The 27,950-nt window shown below is 32.5% G+C and overlaps 1 protein-coding gene across 1 annotated transcript in view; it reads right to left on the bottom strand.

Annotated features, from left to right (window-relative positions):
- The window catches only part of NDUFS4 (NADH:ubiquinone oxidoreductase subunit S4), a 131,280-nt gene that overhangs the window by 45,515 nt on the left and 57,815 nt on the right, over positions 1 to 27,950 (bottom strand). Inside the window, exon 2 of the mRNA XM_003759357.4 lies at positions 27,615 to 27,693. Within this exon, the coding sequence (XP_003759405.1) occupies positions 27,615 to 27,693 (79 nt within the window). The remainder of the gene's footprint in view (positions 1 to 27,614; positions 27,694 to 27,950) is intronic.

The following is a 27,950-nucleotide window of genomic DNA, read 5'->3' as shown; positions in this document are numbered from 1 at the left end:
GAACCATCACTTCTACCATGTCACACATCTCTACTTCTGATTTCCTGAATTATCTTGAGCTAGCAGAATGTCTCGCCCTAAACCTTTTGTTGATTGCCCACTGAGAAGATTCTAAGTGCTTCTTCTATATTGCCATGTTGGCTTCACCCCTCTAAGGTTTTGGGGATACCACTCTTTTCACTTCTGATCATTCCTCAGTCTCATTTGCTGGAAGATCATGCCCTCAAATGGCTGATGCCTCTCAAAGATTTCTGTCTTGGGTCCTTTTCTCTTCTTCTTCTATACTAGTTCACGTGGTGATTTCATCATCTCCCATGTATATAATTACCATTTATATGCTGATGACTCTCAAATTTATCTTTTTTGCTCCAGTCTCTCTGATCTCTAAACTCACATGTTCAACTGCTTTTCAGACATCTCAAATTGGATGTCCAGTCAGTATGTCCAAAGCAGAACTCATCTTTACCCTAAACCCTCCCTTTTATCAGCCTTCCCTATTATTCTCTTAGTTGCCAAATCTAATGGCCTTTTTTTCCCCCCCCAATCCTCATTCTTCTTGACTTGTCTGCAGATTCTGACACTGTTGGCTTAAATCCTAGGAGTCATTTTGGATACAATCTCTCATTTCCCAATACCCAAGATAGTGCCAAGACCTATCAATTTTACCTGTATATCATCCTTAAATATATCCTCTACTCCTTCCTAACATGGCTACTTCTAGTGCAGGCCATCATTATCTCAATTCTTTATTATTGTAATCTCCTGGGTGTGCTTGCTACAAGTCTCTCTCTATTCTAATCCATCCTCCATTCAGTCAATTTTTCTAAAATGCATGTCACCTTTCCTATTCTATATATCTCTAGGGGCTTTGTATCGCATTCAAACACAACTACAAAATGTTTTTTTTTGGCTGAATCCCTTTATAACTCAGCCCTCCTTTTTACTTTTCCATTTTTCTGAAATCTTACTCTCTGACATATGTTCTTCAATCCAATGACACTGGTGTGGACTGTTCCACAAATGAGAAAATATCTTTTGATTCCAAGACTCTCTCTGGCTGATCCCCATATCCGAGATACCTTCCTCCTCTACTCTTTTGACTTCATGAATTCCTTTAAGTTCCAAGTACAATCTCGACTTTTATAAAAAATCTTCCTCAATCCCTCCTTAATTCTAGTGCCTTCCCTATGTTAGTTATTTATCTTGGGTATAACTTGATTTGTATATATTTTATATGATGATATATACATAATAATGATATAATATACAATACATATGCATATATTATCCAATATATAGCTTGATTTGTAGCTATTTCATTGTGTGTTATCATGCCCATTAGACTGTAAGCTCCTTGAGGAAAGATTGCTTTTTGCTTCTTTTTGCATACTCAGCACTTAAAGCATAGCCTGATCAAAGTACAAACTTAAAAACTGTTTATTGATTGATTATTACAGTATATTACATATTAAACAAAAATATCACCACTCACTTTTTACACCCTATCCCAACTGAAAGCAAGAAGCTTATCTTCTCAGGACAAATCTTAAAATGTACATTCAATGTAAAAATTAAAATCTCACTAATGGGTTCACAACCTTTTAATACTTTTTAAGTTGAACTTCTACCCTATTAGCTCATAGCTGGTTAGTTTGAAGCATGATTTTTCAGGTTAGCACCTTCCATAAAGATTATATTGCTGAAATGAATTAAGAATGTTTAATCCAAGTATTAAACCACAGACATTTCTTTTACTGAACTCATCTTATTTTGACTAACCTTCTTTTCACCTTATATATACATGGTAGATGGTGAGGAATTGTAAAACTAACTTTAATACCAAATACCATTCCAATGACTGATTTACATAGTACAAATTTTCTCTTATGCACAAAGATGTGGCACCAATACAAAATGTTTCAGGTAGCTGCTTACTTTCTTTCCAAAGTTCTTTTCTTTTTGGGGGGGTATGTTCTGATGACACCGGGAAAAGGATTTGTAGGTGCCAATTTTTCTTCAACTAAAGAAGGAGTTCAATGTCCTTTAGCTATGTGTCCCAACTTTGGCAGCATTAGTAGCAAAAACAATGAATGATATAGGATGATGCTGTGATACAAGCACATGCATAATTAATTGGAGGTGCCCGTTAAAAGAATCTAAATAGCTTTCTGTATTAGCATGAGGCTTAGTTTAGAAAGCAGATCTTTTTTAAAAATATTACAATGCTATAGAACGACATTGTTACTTCTTAGTTAAATTTTCTGCATCATAACCAAAAAATTTAGTGGCATAATGCAGTGGAGTAGATTTGCAATCAAAAGACATGAATCTAGATTCATAATAAAGTTACTCACCTTCAGGAGGAAGCAGAATAAGACACTTTTTAAAAAAATGGCAATTGTGGGAATTTGTTTTGCTTGATTGTGCAGGAGTTGTTAGTTATTTGAGAAAAGAAAAAAATTGAAATTAATTGAAAATTTGAAAAAAAAATTAGGAAAGGACTATTGGATTTTTACATTGCCTTGTAACAGCTATATGCTAATGAACAGACCACTTCATCTTAGTGTAATATTTCATCACCTATGAAATGGGGGAAATAATATAGTACCTATACTTCCTAAGGTAATAACAGTAACCTATAAATTAAAAGTTACATAAAACATGAATTATGGTTGAATAATCTGGCAAATAACACTATACACATCAGTGTCCCTATTTCTGAGAACAATATTTGTGATAGCTAAGGTCTAATATAAAATAATCTCTTTAATGTTTTGAGGGTTTTTTTTAAAATTATATTTATTAACAATTTTTAGTGTTTTTCTAAAATGTTGAGTTCCAAACTCCTTCCCTTCCTTACTTCCCCTTTCATTGAAAATATAAGCAATTTGATATAGGTTGTACATATCTATCCAGTCATATAAAACATTTTCATATTAGTCACAGTAAAAGAAAACAAAATAAAATCAAAAATAAAAACCAAACCCACACAAGAATACTAAAGTTTTGTTTTGTTTTTTTTAAGTGTACTTCAATTTGCATTTCAAATCCATTAGTTCTTTCTCAGGAGATGAATAGCTTTTTTCATTACAAATACTTCAGAACAGTCTTAGAATATTGTATTGCTGAGAATAGCTAAATTATTCATGGTTGATCATTGTACAATATTGATGTTACTGTGTACAGTGTTCTCCTGGTTCTACTCATTTAACTTTGTGTCAATTCAGGTTTTTTCAAGTTTGCCTGAAAGTATCTTACTCATAATTTCTGATAGTACAATCATATCCAACAATGTACTGAACCATTCTGTAATGCCAGATAAACTGAGGCAAGGTAGAGATTAGAGTTTCTAATATTTTATTTGAGAGGGCGAGATTGTGCTGGGGGAATGTTGCCTGGCTCCAGGCTACAGGAGTAGATGGAGGTAGGGGTGGAGTCAGAGCACTGAGAGCTGGAAAAACTATCAATCTGGTTCTGACAGGGTGAGGGGAGGCACCGGACATTCTGATAAATTGGAATCAAAAAGAACAATAACAGAATGGGGGGAGGCACCGGACATTCTGATAAGTAGGGAAGGTCTGGGGTCATAAATGTCTAAGATTAGAAGGTCTTTCTCCTTATCTGAATTAAACATTTGCAGTTTATAATCGTAGTAGCCAGCCCTAAATTATATCAGTTCTAATGATCAAGAGGGAAGGACGGTATTGCAACCAGGGGGATTGAGGTAGAACAATTAGGAACTGAGGCAGAACAATGTAAGGGAAACTGAGGCAGGACAATTAGAAGGGAACTGTGGCACAAGAATTCCCCAATGCATGGACATCCCCTCAATTTCCAATTGTTTACCACTACAAAGAAAGTGCTATAATAATTTGGGGTATACATGTGCTTTTCCTTTTTCTCTAATCTCCTTGGGATACAGAGTTAATTGTGGGTCAATGGATATACACAGTTTTATAGTTCTTTGGGTATTACTACAAATTGTTCTCCAGAATAGATGTTAGGTCAGTTTACAATTCAATCAACACTGAATAGGTATGCCAATTTTCTGACATTTATAAATATTTGCCTTTTTCCTTTTCTGTCATATTAGTCAATCTGATAGGTGTCAGATTGCAACTCAGAGATGTTTTAATTTGTATTTCTCTAATCAACAGTAATTTAGAGCATTTTTGCACATCACTATAGATAGCTTTGCTTTCTTTATCTGAAAACTGTCTTTTTATACTCTTTGACCATTTATCTACTGGTGGATGACTTGAATTCTTATAAATTTGATTCAGTTTTGTATATATTTAAGTGATGTGCCCTATCAGAAAAAGTTATTTTAAAAAAGACCTGCTTCCTGCTTTCCTTCTAAACTTGTCTGCACTGCTTGTTTGTTCAAAGCCTTTGTAATTTAATATAATCAAAATTATTCATTTTACATTGTGTAATGCTATCTCATTTGGCTATAAATTCTTCCCTTATCCACAGATCTAACAGGTAAACTATTCCTCACTCTCCTAATTTGTTCATGTTATCATACTTTATGTCTAAATCATGTAATCTATTCTGCTATCTGCTTCCATTTTAGAGGTGAGTTCATCTCATTCAAATTCACAGTTATATTACTGCATATTTCCTTCCATCCTTCTCTTCTTCTCCATTTCTTCTTCTTCTTCCCTCCCTCCCTATCTCCTTCCCTCCTTCTCTTTCTCTCCCTCCCTCTCTCTTTCCTTTCATATTTGAATTACCCTTTTGACCATTGTCCCCCTGAATCTGCCCTATCTTTTAAAACATTCTCCTTTCTCTTATTATCTTCCCCTTCTACTTCCCTATAGGCAAAGATAAACTTCTGTGTTCAACTGAGTGTGTATGTTATTCCTTTTTTGAGATAAATATAATAGTAAAGTTCAAGTCCTGTCTACCCAACCTTATCTTCCCCTCACTGTTAATAGTTGTCTCACCTCTTTTATGTGAGACAATTTATACCATTATACATCTCCCTTCAATTTCTCTCAGTGCATTTCTTTCTCACCTGCTTAATCCTTTTTTTTTTTTTAAGCTCATACCATTATAGACAACTTGTGCCTTATATCTACATATACTCCTTCTAACTGCCCTAATAGTGATAAAGTTCTTGGTAATACATATCACCTTCTCATGTAGGAACGTACACTGTTTCTCTTCCCTATTTATCTTTTTATTCTTCTCTTAAATGTTGTATTTCAAAGTCAAATTTTCTATTCAGTGCTGATCTTTTCACCAGAAATGCTTTTATTGAATATCCATTCTCCCCCCTGCAGCAAATTCAGTTTGCTGGGTAGGTGATTCGGTGATTCTTGGATGTTATTCAAGCTTTTTTGCCCTCTGGAATATTTTATACTGCATGATCCTTTAATGTAAAATCTGCTAAAAAATGTTATCTGAACTGGCTCCACAAAATGTGAATTTTTTTTTTTTTCTGGCTGCTTGCAACATTTTTTTCTTGAACTGGGAGCTCTGTAATTTGGTGACAATATTCTTGGGAGTTTTCATTTTGGGATCTCTTTCAGGAGGTGAGCATTAGATTCTTTCAATTTCTAACTGACTCCTTAGTTCTAGGATATTAAAGTAGTTTTCCTTGATAATTAAAAGATAAAGCTTTGGGCTTCTTTTTTTTTTAAGTCATGACTTTCAGATATGTGATAATTCTTAAATTATCTGTCTACCTATTTTTCAGGTCAGTAATTTAAAAATGTTTCACATTTTCTTCTATTTTAAAAGTTCTCTCAATTTTCATCTTTATTGAACCTGGATGTCACATGGAGTTCCACTTGCCCAAATTTGCTTTTTAAGGAGTTCTTTTCTTCTTTGAATTTTTGTACATCTTTTTCCATTTGGTCATTTCTGCTTTTTAAAGAATTAATCTCATTAGTAGAGTTTTATGCCTTTTTTTTTTCCCATTTAAGTAATTTTGCTTTTTAAGGAGTTCTCCTCTTCAGTGGATTTTTATGCCTCTTTTGTCATTTAAAACTAAAGTGCTATTTTCTTTAGTTTTCTTTGTGTGTAGACACGTATCTCCTTTACCAAGGTTTTGATTTTTTTTCATGATTTTCTTGTATCATTCTTGTTCCTTTTTCCAATTTTTCTTTTACCTGTGCTAATTGATTTTTAAAAATTTTTTGGAGGGACTTCCGGCCAAGATGGTGGAGAAGACACACACATCTATCTAAACTCCTTCTTGCTCTCAAAATACTTTATTTCATTAATTTATTTCAGGAATTATATGAGCAAAATTACAAAACACTTCCCATACAAATAAAGTCAGATTTAAATAATTGGAAAAATATTAAGTGCTCTTGGAGAGGCCAAGCGAATATAATAAAGATGACATACTCCCTAAACTAATCTATTTATTTAGTGCTATACCAATCAGATTCCCAATAAACTATTTTAATGAGAAAATTAATAACAAAATTCATATGGAAGACAAAAGGTCAAGAATTTCAAGAGAACTAATGAAAAAAAAAAATCAAATGAAGGTGGTCTAGCTGTACCTGATCTAAAACTATATTATAAAGCAGCAATCACCAAACAGATTAGTTCATCAGTGGAATAGGTTAGGTTCACAGGACAAAATAGTCAATAACTAAAGCAATCTACTGTTTGATAAACCCAAAGATCCCAACTTTTGGGATAAGAATTCACTATATGACAAAAACTGCTGGAAAAACTGGAAATTAGTATGGCAGAAACTAGGCATGGACCCACACTTAACACTGTAAACCAAGATAAGATGAAAATGGGTCCATGATTTAGGCATAAAGAATGACATTATAAACAAATTAGAGGAACATAGGATAGTTTATCTCTCAGACCTGTGGAGGAGGAAGAAATTAGTGACCAAAGATAAACTAGAGATTACTGATCATAAAATTGAAAATTTTGATTATATCAAATTAAAAGGCCTTTGTACAAACAAAACTAATGTAAACAAGATTAGAAGGGAAGCCACAAACTGGGAAAAACATTTTTACAGTTAAAGGTTCTGATAAAGGCCTCATTTCCAAAATATATATAGAATTGACTCTAATTTATAAGAAATCAAGCCATTCTCCAATTGATAAATGGTCAAAGAATATGAACAGACAATTTTCAAATGATCAATTTGACACTATTTGTACTCATATGAAAGGGTGTTCCAAATCACTATTGATCAGAGAAGTGCAAATTAAGACAACTCTGCCACTACACACCTGTCAGATTGGCTAAGATGACAGGAAAAAATAACATATGCATGGGTAATTTTTTACAACAATATCCCTTGCACTCACTTCCTGTTCCAACTTTCCCCTTCCCTCTCTCCACCCCCTCCCCAGATGGCAGGCAGTCTTATACATGTTATATATGTTATATTATATCCTAGATACAATATATGTGTGCAGAACCGTACGGTTCTCTTGTTGCACAAGAAGAATTAGATTCAGAAGGTAAAAATAATATATACATACATATATATATATATATATATATATATATATATATATATATATATATACACACACACACACACACACACATACATACATACATACAGGTAAAAATACTAGAAATAAGGCTTTGTGTCAGTTAAAGGGATCAAGGATGGTCAATTTAGAAAATATATATAGAAAATATAATTGATATTTCTTTTTGAAGAACTGTTATATGGAAGAAGAATCAGATTTCTTTGCATTTCCTGCAAGGAAAGAATGAAAGGTAAATGATAAAAGTTAAAGTCAAGATTTATGATTAGAAAGGAAAACCTTCCTAACAATAAGAGTTGTCTGCCATAAATGACATTAAATAAGCTCAATCAATGAGGATCTAAGTCTTCACATTTCTGTGAAAGTAAGAGATGGAATTCATTCAGTGAATATGTGGGTGGGAGCAATGGTGTCTAAGGTCCATTTCAACTGAATAATCATGTAATTCTGCAATCTGAATAATCATATAATTCTGCATTCAATCTGGAAAAACCAAAGATTTGAAAAATATTATTAATGAAAAAGCTTAAAAGTTATGAGTTTAACAACATATTGAAAGTTAAAAGTCATATATGAATTAAATGAATTGTATAAAAACAAGTGCTCTGATTTAAAAAATGAAAGGTCAAAGTGAATTCAGAAGACTTTATGGATGAAAAATTATGAGTTTTCTCTTGAAGAACATCGAAGAAATCCTGTAATTTCCTTAGATCCATATTACCACAAGTACAATATAAGCCATTTAATCTACTAGAAGTTTCCACAAATTAATACTTCCACATATCTCACAATTAATGCTCACAATTAAAACCCTAAAAATCTGCAAAATCTAAAAGTAACTTCTGATTTAAAGAAGAATTCACATTTACTTTTTTACTGTTAAAAATATTTTATTATATGTTAAATGACTGAAGATTAATTGTGAATAGAACATAAGCCCTTCAATTCAATTAAACAGAATTTACTAATAAAAAGATAAAATATGACAGGGTTTTTTGTGGAGCTTATGCCTTAACTAAATGGAATAACAAAAGTGCATAAAAACCATGATAAGCCATGATTAGTTCAAAGGAGAGAGCTAAAGTGTAATGGCAAATTCTAAAAGGAAATAAGTATTGCATTTATTTGGAGGAATCAAAGAAGGCTTTCATGTTTTATGTGGTACTTGACCAACATGGAGAAATGGAGAAAGGAATGGAATCCATTATAGGAACAGGGGACAACATAAACATACGCATTGAGATGGAAAAGGGCAAGATAAGAATGGAGAACAGGAAATAGGAAAAAGGGTTTGTGATATAATAAAGTGTTATGAAATAAGGCTTAAAAGTTAAGCTGGAGTTAGATTGTGACAGGTCTTGTATACTAGGTTAAGGAGTTGTACTACTGAATTACAGTACCATACTATACTTTTATTCAACTACTGAAGGTTTCTGAGCAAATAAGTGAAAAAATCTGAGCAGGATATTAGGAAGTTTACTTGTGAGGAATCAATCTACATCATCCTTACAGCTAAATTGCATAGTGAATGAACACTGAAATAGTTCTTGCTCAGAAAATATTTTGGTTAATAGAAAACTCCACTTGCTTATCAGACTAACAAGAGTTTCCTGTAATTGATTCTGCTTTCAAAAGCTTTCAGGACATTTTCCCAGAACAAAATGATTCTGAAGAATTAGAAAATCATTAAAACTGCCTAAGTGTTTTTTTTTTTTTCTTTTAAACAAAGCCCAGATGATATTAAAACAAATGTGAATAGACTTCAGAAATAGTTCTTCAGAGGAATATAGGTCAAAAGCTACACTGGATTGGACAGTCATGTGACATAGTGAAAAGATAGTAAGGAAAAATCCTTACTTTGTTTCTCAGCTCTGATATTTAACAAACAATTTGCCATATGACCATAGCCCTTTAACCTCTCTGAACCACAGTTGCCTTATCTATAAGTGGAGCAATGATACCTATCTTATCTACCTCACAGCATTCTTGGAGAGAAGCGATTTAATAAATCTCAAAGTACTAAATAAATGAGTTATTAATATTAATAACACTTTGATTTCACTGAGACAACTTAAGGCTGCCATAGATCAAGCACTGAATCTGGGGTTTGGAAGACCTAAATTTAAATCCAGTCTCTGATGCTTCTTAGCTACATAACCCTGGGTAGTAGAAGGAGTAGTGGTAATAAGATTACAAAGTCAGGTTACAAAGTACTTTGCATACATGAACAAATTTGATACAATGTGTAAGCATTAAAAATATTCTCATTTTAAAGAGGAAATTAAGGCTCAGAAAGGCTAAATTACTTGTCCATAGTCACAAAGTTGTAAACAGAATTTGAATTCTGATCTCCAAATTCAATGTTCCTTCTACAATACTATAATGCCTCTTTGAGCTATTTATCATTATCCCACATAATCTTTATTCGTCCCTAGGCCCAGAAGGCACAGTGACACAGTAGAAAGCCTACTGGTTATATAGGGCATAAAAGGTCAATTCATAAGAAGTCACTACTTTTGTGATTTGGTTGATATCCAGTTAGCGTAACCACAGCAAACACACACTGTAAACAAAATGTACATGATAAGAAAAAAAAAAAGCTATCTACTATGTTTACCTAAATTGGAGCTATGTCCTTGCTGAGGCTTCTTTCCATGCTATGGCTAACAAACTCCTCTTATTATCTGTTAAATGGTCTAAGAATGTTTTATTTTATTCCAATGACAAGCCTGATGTAAACAAACTGGATTGACTTAAGGCCAGGCTACAACACACTTTCTTATTTCATTCATAGCAAGAATGATAAAAAGGATTATGTCAGTTTCTCTAAAAGTGTCAGTCAATGGTCATTGGACAAAGATTAACAATTAAAGTTCATAAAAGTTTAACATTATGAAGTTCATAATATATAAACTGTCTTCCTTTTCCCCCCCTTTTTACCAGTCAAGTGACATGCACGGTACCATAAGCACCAAGGATAGAAAGTAAGAAAGGTAAAAAAATGCCAGGAGATGTTTGTTGCTTTCAAGAAGTTCTCAGTCTAATGAAGAGGACAACACACAACAACTATAAAAATACTGGAAATAATCAGTAGAGAAAAGGCACCAGCATTTAGGGAAATCCCTAAGAAAGGCTTACTGCAAAAGGTAGGATTGTGGCTAGTACTAGAAGGGGGTCAAAGAATCCAGGAGGCATATATGAAGAAGAAAAGTGGATGAAGAAGAAGTGGGTGTCTGGATCTAGAAATATCTAGATGTGGATATCCAGATCTAGAAGTTTCTAGAAGTGGATGTCTAAATCTAGAAGTTTTTAGAGGTGGGTGTTCAGAACAAGAAATATCTATAAGTGGATATCTGGATCTAGAGACAATCTAGAGATTAGGGGACAATCAATGAAAAATGTCCAGAGATTGAATGTCTTATGAAAGGAACAGTATAAAGAAGCCAATGTTACTGGATGGCATAACAGAAGAGTTGAAAAATGGTGGTTGGAAAGTAAGTTATGACAGATTTTGAACATCAAACAGAAAATTTTACATTTGATCCTGAAGGTAATATGAAACTGCTGGGGTTTGTTGAATAGCTTATTGAATGAATGAAATCCTGTCACTAATGTTTATCAACTCTGTAACCATAGACTAATCATTTAACCTTTTTGATCCTCAATTTTTTTCTTTAAAATGAGAATATATTTAATGTTTACACATTTAATGAAATTTTCTTTTGTATGCAAAGCATTTTGTAAAGTGAAAAGTACCATTATACTCCTTCTCCTCTTATAACTTTTGTTAGTCTTGAATCACTAAAAGAACCAGAACAATTTTCTATCCATGGTACTAATCTTCTATGAATATTCACTTCAGAAAGATCATCGTGAGAAGTAAGCAAAGGATGAAATGAAATGTAGTGAAGAGAGGATTGTGTCAAGCAGACCAAACAGCAACCTCCTGCCATAGTCTAAGCATGAGGAAAGGAGAGACTGCACTTAAATAATAGAAGAATTAGAAGAGATCATAGATGAGAGATATTATGAAGGCAGAATTAATAATACTTGACAAAAGATTGGATGGGGTGGGGAGTATAAGAGTGTGACAAGTTCAGCATGGCGCCAAGATGGCTAAAGAGTATGATAGTATCTTTTCTAGTAGTAGGAAATTTGGGAAGAAGAGAGAGTTGAAGAGGAAAGATAAGGTCAGTTTGGGACATGCTCAATTTGGGATGTCTACAGAATATCAATTTCAAGGTATCCAGAAAACAATTGAAAATGCATGCCAAATTGATCCATACTTAATGCCGTACACCAAGATAAGGTCAAAATGGGTTCATGACCTAGGCATAAAGAATGAAATTATTAATAAATTAGAGGAACATAGGATAGTTTACCTCTCAGACCTGTGGAAGGGGAAGGTCTTTATGACCAAAGCAGAACTAGAGATCATCACTGATCACAAAATACAAAATTTCAATTATACCAAACTGAAAAGTTTTTGTACAAACAAAACTAATGCAGACAAGATTAGAAGGGAAGCAATAAATTGGGAAAATATTTTTACAGTCAAAGGTTCTGATAAAGGCCTCATTTCCAAAATATATAGAGAATTAACTCTAATTTATAAAAAATCAAGCCATTCTCCAATTGAAAAATGGTCAAAGGATATGAACAGACAATTCTCAGATGAAGAAATTGAAACTATTTCTAGTCATATGAAAAGATGCTCCAAGTCATTATTAATCAGAGAAATGCAAATTAAGACAACTCTAAGATACCACTACACACCTGTCAGATTGGCTAAGATGACAGGAAAAATAATGATGATTGTTGGAGGGATGCGGAAAACTGGGACATTGATGCATTGTTGGTGGAGTTGTGAACGAATCCAACCATTTTGGGGAGTAGTTTGGAACTATGCTCAAAAAGTTATCAAACTGTGCATACCCTTTGATCCAGCAGTGTTACTACTGGGATTATATCCCAAAGAGATTATAAAGAAGGGAAAGGGACCTGTATGTGCACGAATGTTTGTGGCAGCCTTTTTTGTAGTGGCTAAAAACTGAAACTGAATGGATGTCCATCAATTGAGAATGGCTGAATAAATTGTGGTATATGAATATTATGGAATATTACTGTTCTGTAAGAAATGACCAACAGGATGATTTCAGAAAGGCCTGGAGAGACTTAAATGAACTGATGCTGAGTCAAATGAGCAGGACCAGGAGATCATTATATACTTCAACAACAATACTATATGATGACCAGTTCTGATGGACCAGGCCATCCTCAGCAACGAGATCAACCAAATCATTTCTAATGGAGCAGTAATGAACTGAACTAGCTATACCCAGAAAAAGAACTCTGGGAGATGACTAAAAACCATTACATTGAATTCCCAATCCTTATATTTATGCACACCTGCATTTTTGATTTCCTTCACAAGCTAATTGTACAATATTTCAGAGTCTGATTCATTTTGTACAGCAAAATAACGTTTTGGTCATGTATAATTATTGTGTATCTAATTTATATTTTAATATATTTAACATCTATTGGTCATCCTGCCATCTAGGGGAGGGGGTGGGGGGGTAAGAGGTGAAAAATTGGAACAAGAGGTTTGGCAATTGTTAATGCTGTAAAGTTACCCATGTATATATCCTGTAAATAAAAGGCTATTAAATTAAAAAAAAAAGAAAAAAAAAAAAAAGAAAATGCATGCCAAGAGATAAGTAGCAAAATCAGGGTTGGATAAGTAGATCTGAGAATCATCAGGAGAGGTAAACTGAATACCCAGCTGTTAATGAGGTCACTAAGAGCCACTTAACCATACAAAGAAAAGGCAAAGGGGATAACTTGGGCTGACAGGTCTAAAAACTGTTTTGTATTTTGAATTTATTTGTAGTTTACTGTGGTCAGAAATATGGCTAATAACTCGTGGGAAGATTTGTATCCTCTCCTCTCACAATGATTTACAATATTACAGAAACTTACTCTTAAACATCAATCTAAGAACAAAAATTTGCAAAACCAGCAGAGAAATGCAAATTAAAATAACTTTGAGACACCACTACACACCTGTCAGATTGGCTAAGATGACAGGAAAAGATAATGACCAATGTTAAAGGGATGTGGGAAAACTAGGACACTGATACATTGCTGGTGGAATGTGAATGGATCCAACCATTTAGAAAGCAATCTGGAACTATGCTCAAAAAGTTATCAAACTGTGCGTATCCTTTGATGCAACAGTGTTTCTACTGGCCTTATATCCCAAAGAGGTCTTAAGGGAGGGAAAGGGACTCACATGTGCAAAAATGTTTGTGGCAGCCCTTTTTGTAGTGGCAAGAAACTGGAAACTGAATGGATGTTCATCAATTGGAGAATGGCTAAATAAGTTATGGTATATGAATATTATGGAATATTATTGTTCTGTAAGCAGTGACCAGCAGGATGATTTCAGACACCTGGAGAGACTTAACATGAACTGATGCTAAATGAAATGAGCAGAACCAGGAGACCATTATACACTGCAACAACAATACTATATGATGATCGATTATGATGGAAGGCTCTCTTCAACAATGAGATGCTTCAAACCAATTCCAATTGTTCAGTGATGAAGAGAGCCATCTAAATCGAAAGAGGGATTTGGGAGCTGTGGGAACCTTTATTCTCCTCTCTCTGTTTTGTTTGCGCATTTGTTTTCTTTCCCAGTTTTTTCCTTCCTCCTTCTTGATCCGATTTTTTCTTTTCTTTTCTTTTCTTTTTTTTTTTTTGCTAAGGAAATTGGGGTTAAGTGATTTGCCCAGGGTCACACGAACCAGGAAGTATTAAGTGTCTGAGGTTATATTTGAATTCAGGTCCTCCTGACTTCAGGACTGCTCTATTCTTTCATTACACCACCCCCCTATCCAAATTGTGCAGCAAATTAACTGTATAAATATGTATAGATATATTGTATTTAATATATATTTTAACATATTTAAGATGTATTGGACTACCTGTCATCTAGAGGAAAGGTTGGGGAGGAGGGGATAATTTGGAACAGAAGGCTTTGCAAGGGTCAATGTTGAAAAATTACTCATGTATATGTTTTTATTTTATTTTATTTAATAGCCTTTTATTTACCGGTTATATGTATGGGTAACTTTACAGCATTGACAATTGCCAAATTAGTTCAATTTCCCTCCTTCCTCCACCCCCCCCCAGATGGCAGGATGACCAGTAGATTTAAAATATTAAAATATAAATGGTCCAAATAAATATCCATGACCAAACCATTATTTTGGTGTACAAAAAGAATCAGACTCTGAAATATTATACAATTAGCCTGTGAAGGAAATCAAAAATGCAGGTGGGCAAAAATATGGGGATTGGGAATTCAATGTAATGGTTTTTAGTCATCTCCCAGAATTCTTCGCTGGGCGTAGCTGGTTCAGTTCATTACTGTTTCATTGGAACTGATTTGGCTGATCTCATTGCTGAGGATGGCCAGGTCCATCAGAACTGGTCATCATATAGTATTGTTGTTGAAGTATATAATGATCTCTTGGCCCTGCTCATTTCACTCAGCATCACTTCATGTAAGTCTCTCCAGGCCTTTCTGAAATAATCCTGTTGGGCATTTCTTACCAAACAATAATATTCCATAATATTCATATACCACAATTTATTCAGCCATTCTCCAACTGATAGACATTCACTCAGTTTCCAGTTTCTGGCCACTACAAAGAGGGCTGCCACAAACATTCGTGCACATACAGGTCCCTTTCCCTTCTTTATGATCTCTTTGGGATATAAGTCCAGTAGTAACACTGCTGGATCAAAGGGTAATCATGCATATGTTTTGTAAATAAAAAGCAGTAATTAAAAAAAATTTTAAAGAAGAAAATGGAGATTTAAAAAAAAAAGAATATATGAAAAAAACTTTAAATGGTGTTTTCCATCAAATATTTTACATTTTGAATATGAAAACAGAATTTTAATTCAAAACCTTCAGGACATTATCTGAAAGTAACATTCAAACAAATGCAGATGAATATAGTATAAACTGAATATCTGCACAGTTGTTTGGGTGTCGTTTTCATAAGCTTCTTAAGGAAGAATGATGGACACATCAATGTGCACAGTGCCTAGCACATAATAAGTGCCTAATAAGTTGTTGCTGAGTGACCAACAATCAATTGGTACAAAACTGTTTTAATTTGCATTTCTCTTATTTTTATATCATTGGGGTTAGCCTGAATTTCTTCTTTTGAAGGCTGGCTATGTTTATTCTTTGTTTTTATTTATTATTATTATTTTTATTTTTCCCAAGTTATAGATAAAAATATTTCTATGAGTATATGTGTACATTCATATTGTTTACATTTCCATATAATACAGGTATTATGTTGGGAGAGAAAAATTAGAACAAAAGAGAAAGAAACCACACATACAAAAAATGGTGAAAATAGTTTATTTTGACCTACATTCAGTCTCTATAGTTCTCTCTTGATGTGGATGATGTTTTTTTATCTAAAGTTTATCAGGATTGCCTTGGATCCCTGAGCCACTAAGAAGAAGCAAATTTCTCACAGTTGATCATCACTCAATACTGTTGCACTGTGTGCACTGTTTTTTGGGTTCTGCTTGCATCATTCAGAGTCAGTTCATGTAAATCTTTTCAGGTCTTTTTAAAATCAGCCTGTTCATCATTTTTTATAGAATAATGATATTTCATTATTTTTATATATCTTAACTTATTCAGCTATTCTTCAGTTGATGGGCATCCATTTAATTTCCAATTTTTTGCCACAAAACTACAAAAGAGCTGCTATAAACAGTTTTGTACATCTGAGTCATTTTCTCTCTTTTATGATCTTTTTGGGACACAGATTCAATAGTGGCACTGCTGACTAGCACAGTTTGATAGCTCCCTTGGATGATCTTCACAATGATTGGATAAGTTCACAACTCCACTAACAATCAGCAATTTTTGTCAAATAGTGAGCTAGAGTCTTTGGGTTTATCAAACAAAAGATTACTATTGTAACTTATTATTTTGTCATGTGTATCTAACCTATTCCACTGATTTACCACTCTATTTCTTAGCCAATGTCAGATGTTTCTGAGGACAAATGCTTTATAATAGAATTGTAAGTTTGATATTGTCTTTTGTATTTTTTTTCTTATTAATTCCCTTGATATTCTTAAACTTTACTTTTTCCAGATGAATTCTGTTGTTATTTTTTTCTAGCTCTATAAAATAACTTTTTGGCAGTTTGATTGTTATGGCACTGAATAAGTAGACTAATTTAGCTAGAATTACCATTTTTATCATATTAACAGTCTACGCATGAGCAATTAATACTTTTCCAACTGTTTAGATCTGATTTTATTTATGTGAAAGTGTTTTATAACTATGCTAATATAATTCCTGGGTTTGTTTTGACAGATAGACACCCATCTCTTTTAATCTGTCTACAATTATTTTAAAAGGAATTTATCTTTCTATCTCTTGCTGCTGGGCTTTATTAGTAACATAGAGAAACTATGTTTAGTCTATAATCATGTATTATCTCATGGAATTCTTCCTACATATTTATATCAATTGTGTTTATCTCCTGAATCTAAAACTTTTGTCTGAAATATCTGATGCTAAGATTTTTGGGGGATCTACCTAGTCAACAAGATTTACTGCTTTATTATGTACATATAAGATAAAAAGTAATTTCAGAAGGATGGCATATGGAGGAGTGCAGAAGCCCACTATGAAAAGACTCTTGCAACTTATATGATTTAAATTGAGGCTTAAAGGATATATTCTAGGCATGGAGGACAGCTAGTGTAAAAAGGTACAAAATCAGGAAGAATGATTATTCAAACATAGAGAACATGACAGGGAATAAAATGTTAAGAAGATGGAAAAGGTAATAAAAGACAAAAAATACAAAGGATTTTAAAAAGGAAACAGAGAGTTTTATGTTTAGTCCTTGGGCTATTCAAGTTTCTTGACTAGAAGTGTGACATGGGTAAAACTTATACTTTAAGATCACTTTGAGAACTGAATATAAAATGGACTATATTAGGAGGAGATTCATCTTATTCTAACTATGTCAATTTTGTTTCTATAAAAAGTATTTTTATTTTATATAATCAAAACCATCAATTTTTTTCTTTTGGGATTTTTTCATTACACACTTATTCCCAAATCATAATATCTGAAAGGTACATGCCTCCTTTCATTCTCCTTTAGTTGTTTTTTTTTTTTAATGATGTGATCTTTTCTATTATATTAATAGAGCTCAATTTAAAATATAATATGTAGTAGTATCTCCTTTCCCCAAGCAAATTAATCAAAGGAGCATCATTTAACTGAATCAAGTCAAGGCACCCTCAAAGTTTATCCTTGTTGAATATCCTCCTGAAACAGCTAGGTAAGGTAATTCTCTTTTTCTTAACTGCTGAATAATCTGTCTCATTTTGTTTCAATAGTAAACCTAAACTAAAGTTGTAAGAGAGTGATCTAAATCTAATTAGAAGTAAGTCAAATAACGTTTTGAAGAAGAGAATATGGCAAACATGAAGAACAGAGAGCAACTCATTAGATTAATATAGAAGAATACAAACTCCCCCCACCCCATCCCAGCCCCCCCAAAACAACCAGAATTCATGGCTCTATTTCTACTGAATTAGCGAGTTTAATTTAAGAACCAGTTTAAGGCCAGGATTTAAATTAAACCAACAATTACATGTTAAAGACTTATTTAAGGAAGCACAAAGCATAAAAAGCACATTTGCAAGATGTGAAATTCTAGGATTTAGGAATAAAACATGGATGGCTCTGAAGGAATATTGTTACTTATTATCTATGTAATGTTCACCAAATCTAGTGGAATAAAAGTTCCTAAATTACTGCTGAACTGATACAAATCCTATAACAGTGAGAACAACATTTGATTGTCCTTTTATGTGGGATTCAATATTTTCTTATTGAATATATCACCAAAGCAATGATCACACTGCTGGTCATACTTATCAACTCTATACTCCTAATTACTAACACCTGAGCATAGACTAAAACCACCCAGTAATAGCAATGAAAGAATCAGATAGTAACTTCTGCTACTTTCCTTCCTTTTTTTCAGATTAGTCAGACTATAGCTTCCTTAGATATCTGAGGATAAAGAAGAAAAAGAAGAGAATAGTAAAAGAAAAAGAAGGGATACAGAAAGGAAGAGAAGAGAAAAATGAGGGGGAAAAAAGGAAAGAGTGGAAATATGTTTGAATAGTTGTTATATGTGTTCTTATGATTCTATTTACTTTTCTCTATATCAATACATACAAGTCTTTCCAAATATATTTGAAGCCATCATATTTAGCATTAGTTTAGGTGGATTTTGAAAACCCAGATACATAAAACTTAATCAGCACCTACTTGAGGGACAGCAGCTAAACCAAGAGTCAGTTGCTAAGCATTAAGAATAAAGACATTTCTCTGAACTCAATTTCCCTCAAATTTCTTTTTAAACATATGAAATGATTGGTTATGGAGTTTAATTATTCAGAAAATTATTTACTCAAAATACTACAGTTTTCCAAATGAAAAAATGGAATTTAAAAAGTAAAAAAAATAATAAAAACAGACTTTTTTTTTACCATTTACATGAAAACTTTTTATGAATGAATGGCATTATCTAGCTAATCCACCTAAGTTATAGTGTAATTTTTCAAAAAATTAATCAATCATTAAATAAGTATAAAAATATATGGAAAAAATACATGCATATACAGGACCTATTTGAATAAGAGAATACGTGTGTTTATGTGTGTGTGTATATATATATATATATATATATATATACACACACACACACATATATTCCACATACAAAAATACATATATATTAACACTTATGTGTGAAAACATGCAAAAGCATCTTCCAAAACAAGCTAGAGTCAATTCAACAAATAAATAAGCATACACTCTACAAAGCACTCTGTTGTCTACTGGGACATATACAAATACATTAATCAAGAATCCTAATTAATGGAGTTCTAATTGTGTACAATTTATTGGATTTATCCAAAGACACAATAAAACAACCTCTAACAAAATTTCCAGGTTGGAAAAGACCTCAGATGCCAGTCATGGTCATATTTTAAGAAAGAATTCTTTCTTTAATGAATCTCTAATAAGGAACAGCTCCTTATACCTGAGAGATCACTGTATTTTTTAAAATCTCTAATTATGAAGTTTTTCTTTATGTTGAACTGCAATTTTCCTCTCTGTAATTTCTACTCAATGCTCCTACTTCTGCCTTTTGTGACCCACAATAACACATTTAATCTCTATTTACAGATGACAGCTACTCAACTATCAGAAAACTAGAACCACCCCTGACTCTTTATCTGTACTCCCACTCTATCCAATTGATGACCAAATCTTGTCATTTTTTTTCTCCACATCTTTTATTTCTCCATATACATACACCATTGCTCTCAATCACACAATATCTCCCTCCCCTATTTGTGTTTTTGTACTTGCTGTCTCTGTTGTCTTAAATGCTCTCCATCCTCTTAAAATCCCTAGTTTCCTGAAAGACTAAACACAAATATCACTTGCAACAGGCCTTTCCCTATAGTCCCAGTCTCTCCTACTTACCAATTCCTACAGTTTCTAAGGTTACTTTCTATGTCATAAATGTCACTATCACCTGGGTGGCTTTGGCAAATCATGTCCTTCTCTAGATATTAATGTCCACTTCCATTTAAATCTAAGATCCTACAAATCTTCCTGTCTTGCCCTACACTTCTTATCCCTCAAGGATTCTCTTTTCTTTTACCATATTGGTCTCCCTGCTCTTTGTTTTTATATACACACACACACACACACACACACACACACATGCATATAAACACACATAAATCTCAATATAAGGGTTGAACTAGATAATATGCAGTTTTGTCTAGCCCTAAAATTTATGCCAATGCTTTCTTTCTCACCACAACATCTTATAATATATATTTTAAATCAATGTAGTTGTGGGAATGCATTTTTAATTACTAAGAGGGACTATAGTAGCAACTTCTTAAAAAAAAAATCTATCATCTTAAAATCAACGCCTAACATACAAATAATTATCTGGCCTCCACATTGTGAAAAATCAAATCTCCTACTTAATAAATAATATGTAAGAATTTTTAATATTGAAAGTAAGTGCAAAATAACATGCAGAATTTCCATACACAGCAGGTAGTTAAAAGCAAGAAAAGAAATGACACAATTACTCTCCTTAAAAGAGATAGACAATAAAGAACTGTTATAAAGAGTACTACAGATCTGTGCATTAAAGACGTTGTGGCTATTAACAATTTAAACCTTCACTGTATTTGGCTAATTGGTACACAGGACTTTTAAGCTTTCAACAGATAAAACATTCCAGTTCAGTTCTCCAGCAGTGTCATTTGTTCATGTGTTCCAAGCAAGAACAAAGAGGAAAAATACTGCTTTAATTGTTTAAGTACCAATGATAAAAGAGATGGATGAATACTTTAGGGAAAAGAGCTTTTGTTCCTTTTTTATTTTAATACAGGGGAATAATTCTCTATTTCACATGCCAAAAGTTTCTTGGTTTTGGTCTAAATGTAAAATCTTATTTTCTTTTTTTAGCTTTAGTAGTTATCTTAATGCTATATAGATAGATAGATCCTTATGTATATCAATATACAAAATATATTCATTTACTTTTAGGTATTAATTTTGTAGATAATTCATTCTACACAGTTTGATGAGGCAAATGAGAGCATTTTTAATTAAAACTTTGTAAAAATGTATGATAATGAGAAATACATGTTAAAATTTACTTCTATGAAGATAATTAAGATAATGAAGATAATACATTAATTATAAATGCTATCTTTCAAAATAAAATTAAAAATCAAATGATGATGACAGAAACATTGCTACCAGTTAAAGAATCTGTTAATCTTGATTTATGCAATCTGATCAATGGTTTTTAAAAAAAAAATTCATTCATAAAATGGCTCACTCAGAAAAATATGTATATGCATGCTAATTATGTAAAAACACTTTACTTAATGTTCTACACTATAAAAAAATTAATTAACAGTAATAGAATTCATACCTCTCATCCTATTCTTTAGCAAAATTGTTTTTTAATTTTTTAATCTACTTTTATTGAAGTCTCATCTTTTCCTTATTTTGTAATTTTTTTATATTGATCGTAAACAATAATTAATCTTAAAATACCAAATGGTGATCCCAAAGTCTTAAAGAATAATTACTTTGCCCTAAATTGTTCTTGTCCCAAGGAATTGTCCCTCTTTTCTGTACTGAGTTAAAACCAAGGTTCTAAAGTTTCACTCACCTTTTTTTTCCCCCCAATAGATAATGTATGGCATAAAAATCTGCCAGACTTAAAATGATCATTTTGGTCCAAATTTTCACCCCAAATTTAACTTTCCAGTGAAAATTACTTTTTCTTCTATTTGAACTATTTCATTTCTGAACACACACACATATTTGTAGGCTGGAAAAAGTCTCAGGAATATCTTTTATTTTAATATTTAGTAAAAGTTTTTAAAGAAAAGAAAAAACACATGCTAAACTGCCACCATGGTAGGCTCTTCAAGGCTGCTATTCTTTGATGTAAAATGAAATACTACTTAGTGAATAAAACATAAAAAACTCCTGTCTCCCCTTCAAAGAGACATATCCTTTGACCCAGTGCTCCAGACTAAAGCCTTGACATTTTTGCACAAGAATGCTGCGTGAGGAAAGTCCAGACAAAACAGACACTTGAGATGCGAAGGGGTTGTATAAGCCCAATCGTAGCAGACACTCCCCCTTCCAATAATCTACCAGAGATACCGCTACCATACACCAAAAGAAAACTGACCCTTATTAAAAAAAAAAAAAAAATTCCAATAGTCAAAGCAAACCTAAGCCATTAAATTTAGTTTATAATTTTTTCCCGTCACCTCTTTAAAACTAATTATTCTATCTTGTATCCTTTTTAAAAAAACTGGTTATTAACTTTAAGATCTGTTATATTCAAAAACAAAAGCAACATAAACATAGTTAAGCAGGAAAAAACATTTTTTCTATTTTTGAAAGCTTGTTAAAATCAGGCACTTTCATAAAAGCTATTCTAATCATAAGACAAGCATTTCTTTATTAGAATTATTAGTGGGAGAAAAAGTTTTCTGATAGTAGATAATGCATTGCCTGCAGACATTCTTCTGAAAAAAAACAGCTCACTACTTGTGTTACTTGCTTAATCTAATAGCAATTACTTCTACTTAAAAAAAAAAAAAAAGGCAAGTAGCAAATCTAAAGTCAGGCATTATTTTAATTAAAAAGGACCTACTTGCCATAAAACAAAGTACACTAATTAATAACAACAACTGGTAATGACATTTCATATCTATCTACCTACTAAAAACACTTTCAAAAGAGGTCATATTACTTAAAATAAATCTCACTGTTGAAGAGTATACTTGATTATAAATGACACCTCCTTCCTTACGCCCAATTCTTTAAAAAATAAAATAAAACAATTTTATACTTAACAATAAACAAAAAACCATTAGACTATTTTAAGTAAAACTTACGTGTTCAACTTGCAAGTATAAAAACTAGATCTGCTACCTTCTACAGATAGATGTCCTTTAACAATTACTTTTTATACTACTTTTCAGTAATATAAATAAATATACTTGTCTGATATCAGTGACAAGTAAATATAAAGCAAATATGACATAGGAATGAAGCATTTTAAAATTTAAGACTACTGAAAATCATAAATACATATCACTGTGCCTGACTCATAGACAATCTTCATTTTAAAAAAAGCTACAAATATTTGTTTCACAGTCCAAGTCAATGTAAAAAGTAGTAAGCAAGATCACTACACTTAAATATTAGTTAAAGATACAAGAAGAAAGAATATGGAGAATGTAAGACATAAAACAGTTATTCTCTTAATGAAGTATGTACAAGGGCAAAGAAAAGCACCCGTCTTCATATTCTGACTATTCCCTGTAACAAAAGCTAAGGGCCACAAAAAAAATAATTTATATGTTTTCTTTAAAACCTATGAGAAGTACTACCTATAGGTGTATGGGCTACAAAATAATTATAAAACTATGTTCCCAAGTAAGTTTTTTAAAGACTTTGTATGCTTTTCTTGTTGAAGGCTTATGATCTGAAGAACAAAGTGGGGACGAATTACTAAAGGTTGTTTATGTACCTAAAGTGTGGGAACAGAAGTCTGGCAAAGAGGTCATTAATACAAGTGCATGTTTCCTGAGAACTGATGTTTTATGCATGCTAGGTACTTCTTTATGTTTTTTAAAAGCTGAAAATAAACCGTCATCAAATATCTCATACACAATAACTAAAAAAATTCCTTTTAAAAGAACTCTGCCTTTTGTTGAGAAGAGAAAATGCCATTCTATAAGCACCAGCCTTCTTCCTTTGAGGTAAAAGGAGAAATAGTATTCTATCCTGCCTAAGTTTTCTGCCTAATTTCCAGCTTCCTAGAGGAAGAGGAAACATACCATTCCCCTAGAACCAGTCTCTTGCCTTTGGGGTAAAGTCCAGTTTCTTTCTCCTGCTGCAAAAGGAGAGCTACCATTCCTCTCTTTCACAGAAAAGAAAAATCTCTTTATAAAATCTCCAATTGGTCAAGAAGACATTTGAGATAAAATCACAAAACTGTGCTAATTTGATCCCTTACAAATTTAGATAAGCTTAACTGGATTTCTCACTGTTGCAATGCAATTATTTTATACTTCCCTAATTAACTCACTCTTCACTCACTACCAGTGGCTCTTCCAAACCTTTTTATTTTTCCTCAAGCTCCTCATGGCTCCTTTTCTTAACCCTTTAGCTAATAACCTTGCTTAATATTTTACTAAAAATAGTAAGGCTCTTAGCCAAGGATTTTCTTTTTTTCTGTCCTCACCTCATATCATTCAGGTGTCTTTTGCCACTATCTCTTTTCCTGGTCACACATAAGGAGGTGGTTCTTCTCCTTGCCTATTTCAACGACTTGTCCAAAAGTTTGCCCTATCATCTCTATTCAATATTCAATCTCTACCTTGTACTGATTTCTTCCCTACTCCCTAAAAACATGCCCAACGTCTCACTATCTTCAAAAAACAAAAAAAACTCATTGCATCCATGTATCTCTGCTAGCTATCACTTCATATCTTCTCAAAAGCCTTTTGTGGCTAAGCTCTCTGAGAAGGCTGTCTACAATTTATTTCTTCTACTTTTATTCCTTTTCTCTCACTCTCAACTTTATGCAGTACATAGTCTGAATTCATAAATCAAATGAAACTGCTTGTCAAATCTAATCGGCTTTTTTTCAATCCTCACACATCTTGACCTACTGGAAGCTTTAACACTGTCAACTATACTTCTTTCTTCCATCTCTTCTTTCTAGGTTTTTGTGGGAAAACTCTTTCCTAGGTTCTCCTACCAACTACTCTAAGCTTACTTTCACATTTTCTCTGCTGGACCTTCATCCAGGTAAAGCCTGTTAACCATAGGTGTTCCACAGGCTCTGCCCTGAGCCCTGGCCTCTCCTCCTTCAATTACTACTTCAATTTAGTGATTTCAGGAATTCAATTATTCTCTAAGCTAATGATTTTCAAATCTACTTGAGCATCTAGATGATATGGTAGAGCAGCAAGCCTGGAATAAAGAAGACTCATCTTCCTGAGTTCAAAATTAGCTTCAGACATTTACTACCTATGTAATTCTGAGCAAGTTATTTAATTTGCCTTAGTTTCCATATGTGTCCAAGAAGTAGAATTGCCTACTTTGAGAGACAATAAGTTTCCCCTTCCATAAAAAGGATCCATAAAGGCTACACAATCATCTATCAAGAAGGAATTCTTTTCTCACATGATTTAGATTTGACAATTCCCAAGTTTTGAGATTCTGTGAACAATTCTATTATAGAATTCTGTTCTATTGTTCTGTTCTTATTGTTGTTGATCCTTCATTCTTGAAAAGGACCATGACATCAGAGAGATATTACCATGAAATGCAAGTGACTTGGATTTAAGTGAAAGTGAGCTGTGCAAAGTCACCTGCCTCATTTTCTCTTCCAGAGTCATCTGGATCCAGTGGCCAGATATAGATCAGGATGACTAGACAAGGCCTTAGTAGCCTTGGCTTTTTTAAGCTGGGGTTTCACCTTGACTACGGCAACATTAATTTAGTGATTAAGACTAGGTAAGAACTGAGGCAAAGAATAGACTCTTTAACCTAATAAAAAAAAAAAAAATCCAATGACCATTGGAACAGTTGCTATTTAGAACAAAGGATTTAGAACTAAAAAAGCTTGTAAGGAATATGTAGTCCAAAGATTTTTATTAGCACTCTGCATTTGAACTTGTCTTTGTTTTTGTAAAACAATTTTTAATAATTAATTCAATATAATGGATTTTCTTTTTAAGTCTATATTTTACTTTGAGCATTCAAAAACATTTTTTCCTAAAATTTTCCTAAAATTCAATATTGCTAATGGGGTACATGGCATAAAAAAAAATTAAGAATTCCTAACTTAATACAATGTCATCACTTCACAGATGGGAAAGTTATATCAATAACATAAAATATCTATATTTATTAACCTGAATAAATATAAAAGTAAAAACCAAACAGAAGCAAGAAAAATTCAAATTAATTTTAAGTCATATTTCAGGAAAAAAAAAAGGTTTAATAGATCTATGTACAAGAAACAAGAATGGTTGTAAAATAATGACTTCAAAAAAGCATTAAAAATAATCATAACACAGAACAGGCCACTGAATAGCAGGATGAAAAATTTTAAATACTTTTATGCACCTTAGAAAGCAGATAAAACATATGGTATACAACATATATTCAATAAATGTTTGCTGATTTCAATCTAATTTATTTAGTGACATTTGTGAAATGAGAGAAATAGTATCATCCCAAAGTTTATAAAAGCTATGTCCGAGTACTGAAAGGTCACTGCTTTTATGTAAAATTAATGAGATTATAATCTGTACAAAATTTTAAATGCCACATTTTAATTTAAAAACACATATTATATCTGTATGCATATCATTTTAATTCATCAGTTTTAAATTTCTCTAAACTAATAAAGTCAAGTACATAAAGTCTGACTTTTGGACATAATATGCTAAGTGCAAGATCCTAAATATTCATTATTTAAATGTCCAAGTACATTTGTTATACTTCGGGAATTTTTAAATTCTGAATGTAAACTTCCAGCATTCTGCTTTAAATATTTTAGGTATCTTTTCCTGCTCAAAGGTGAGTAATATATGGCTAAAAAACAAACAGAAAGGGATTAATCAAGTAACACAGTCATGTATTCCATAATAGTAATTCAAAAATACAATGAAAAACAGGTTTATGCTATGACACATTTTCACCAGGAGTCTTGGAAGCTTTACAAAAATTATGCCATTGTAGAATATAAGCATAAATATCATGTTGCATCTAAAGTAATGGACCACACATTGAAAAATTTTATAAGAGACTGATGCCAAAATTCTAATCTGCTACTGATTAACAGAAGAATGTTGTGCATTTGTTTCTAGTTGTAATATAACCTTCATGCATATGCAGAAATGAGGTATGTATACAGAAATGATAACTTTGCATAGTTCTTTAAACTTTATTTCTTTTAAAAAAAGGAAAACTTAATTATTTGATTTTTTTAAGTATTGGCAAATATATTGCAATTCCATTAAATGGATGTATAAACTAGGGAATTAAAAAATAGTACATTTATAAAACAAAAACAAAATCAATTACTCACTGCAACCTGACCACAATATAACCACTAAGATCCAGGCCTTTCACAACTCATATGTGTTGCCTAATATATGCGTTTGTGACTGTGTATGGTACTTTAATACACAGATTGTCTTCTTGTGGTTTACTAATGTTTCTGTTTAAAGCATACTACAAATCTGGAAGTTAAAATTCATATTTCTTTCCTTAAGAAGCACAGAATACCATACTGAATGTTTATTATGCAGAAATAACCTGAAGGCAGAATCATAATAGTATGTTGTTAAAAACAAAACAAAACAAAACAAAAAAAAAAAACTTACCAATTTTTCATCAATTGTGATGAGTTGTGTGTCTTGAGCTTGGTCCTTTGCCAGCCTCCATGTGGAAGTGCTCAGTGACCTGCAGTGTAAGACTTGAAGTTAAAAAATGATTCATGCAATGAGAAAATAGAGGCAGACAAATCTTACATAAACAAGTTACTTTAACAATATCTGTCTTGTAAAAAAAAAAAAACAAAATGAAAGAGGAAAGATGAGGGCACAAAAATCCTTTTTCTCCCCAATTAGTTCTGTCTGCTGAGTTTTTGGCAGGCTCCCACTTAACAGTTCACAACAGGCTGAACTTTATGTCAGTCTACAGGCTCTGTGTCACATAGA

The sequence above is a fragment of the Sarcophilus harrisii genome, chromosome 1 (assembly GCF_902635505.1).
Source record: "Sarcophilus harrisii chromosome 1, mSarHar1.11, whole genome shotgun sequence".
Taxonomy (NCBI): Eukaryota; Metazoa; Chordata; class Mammalia; order Dasyuromorphia; family Dasyuridae; genus Sarcophilus; species Sarcophilus harrisii.
This window is presented reverse-complemented; position numbering and strand designations above follow the sequence as displayed.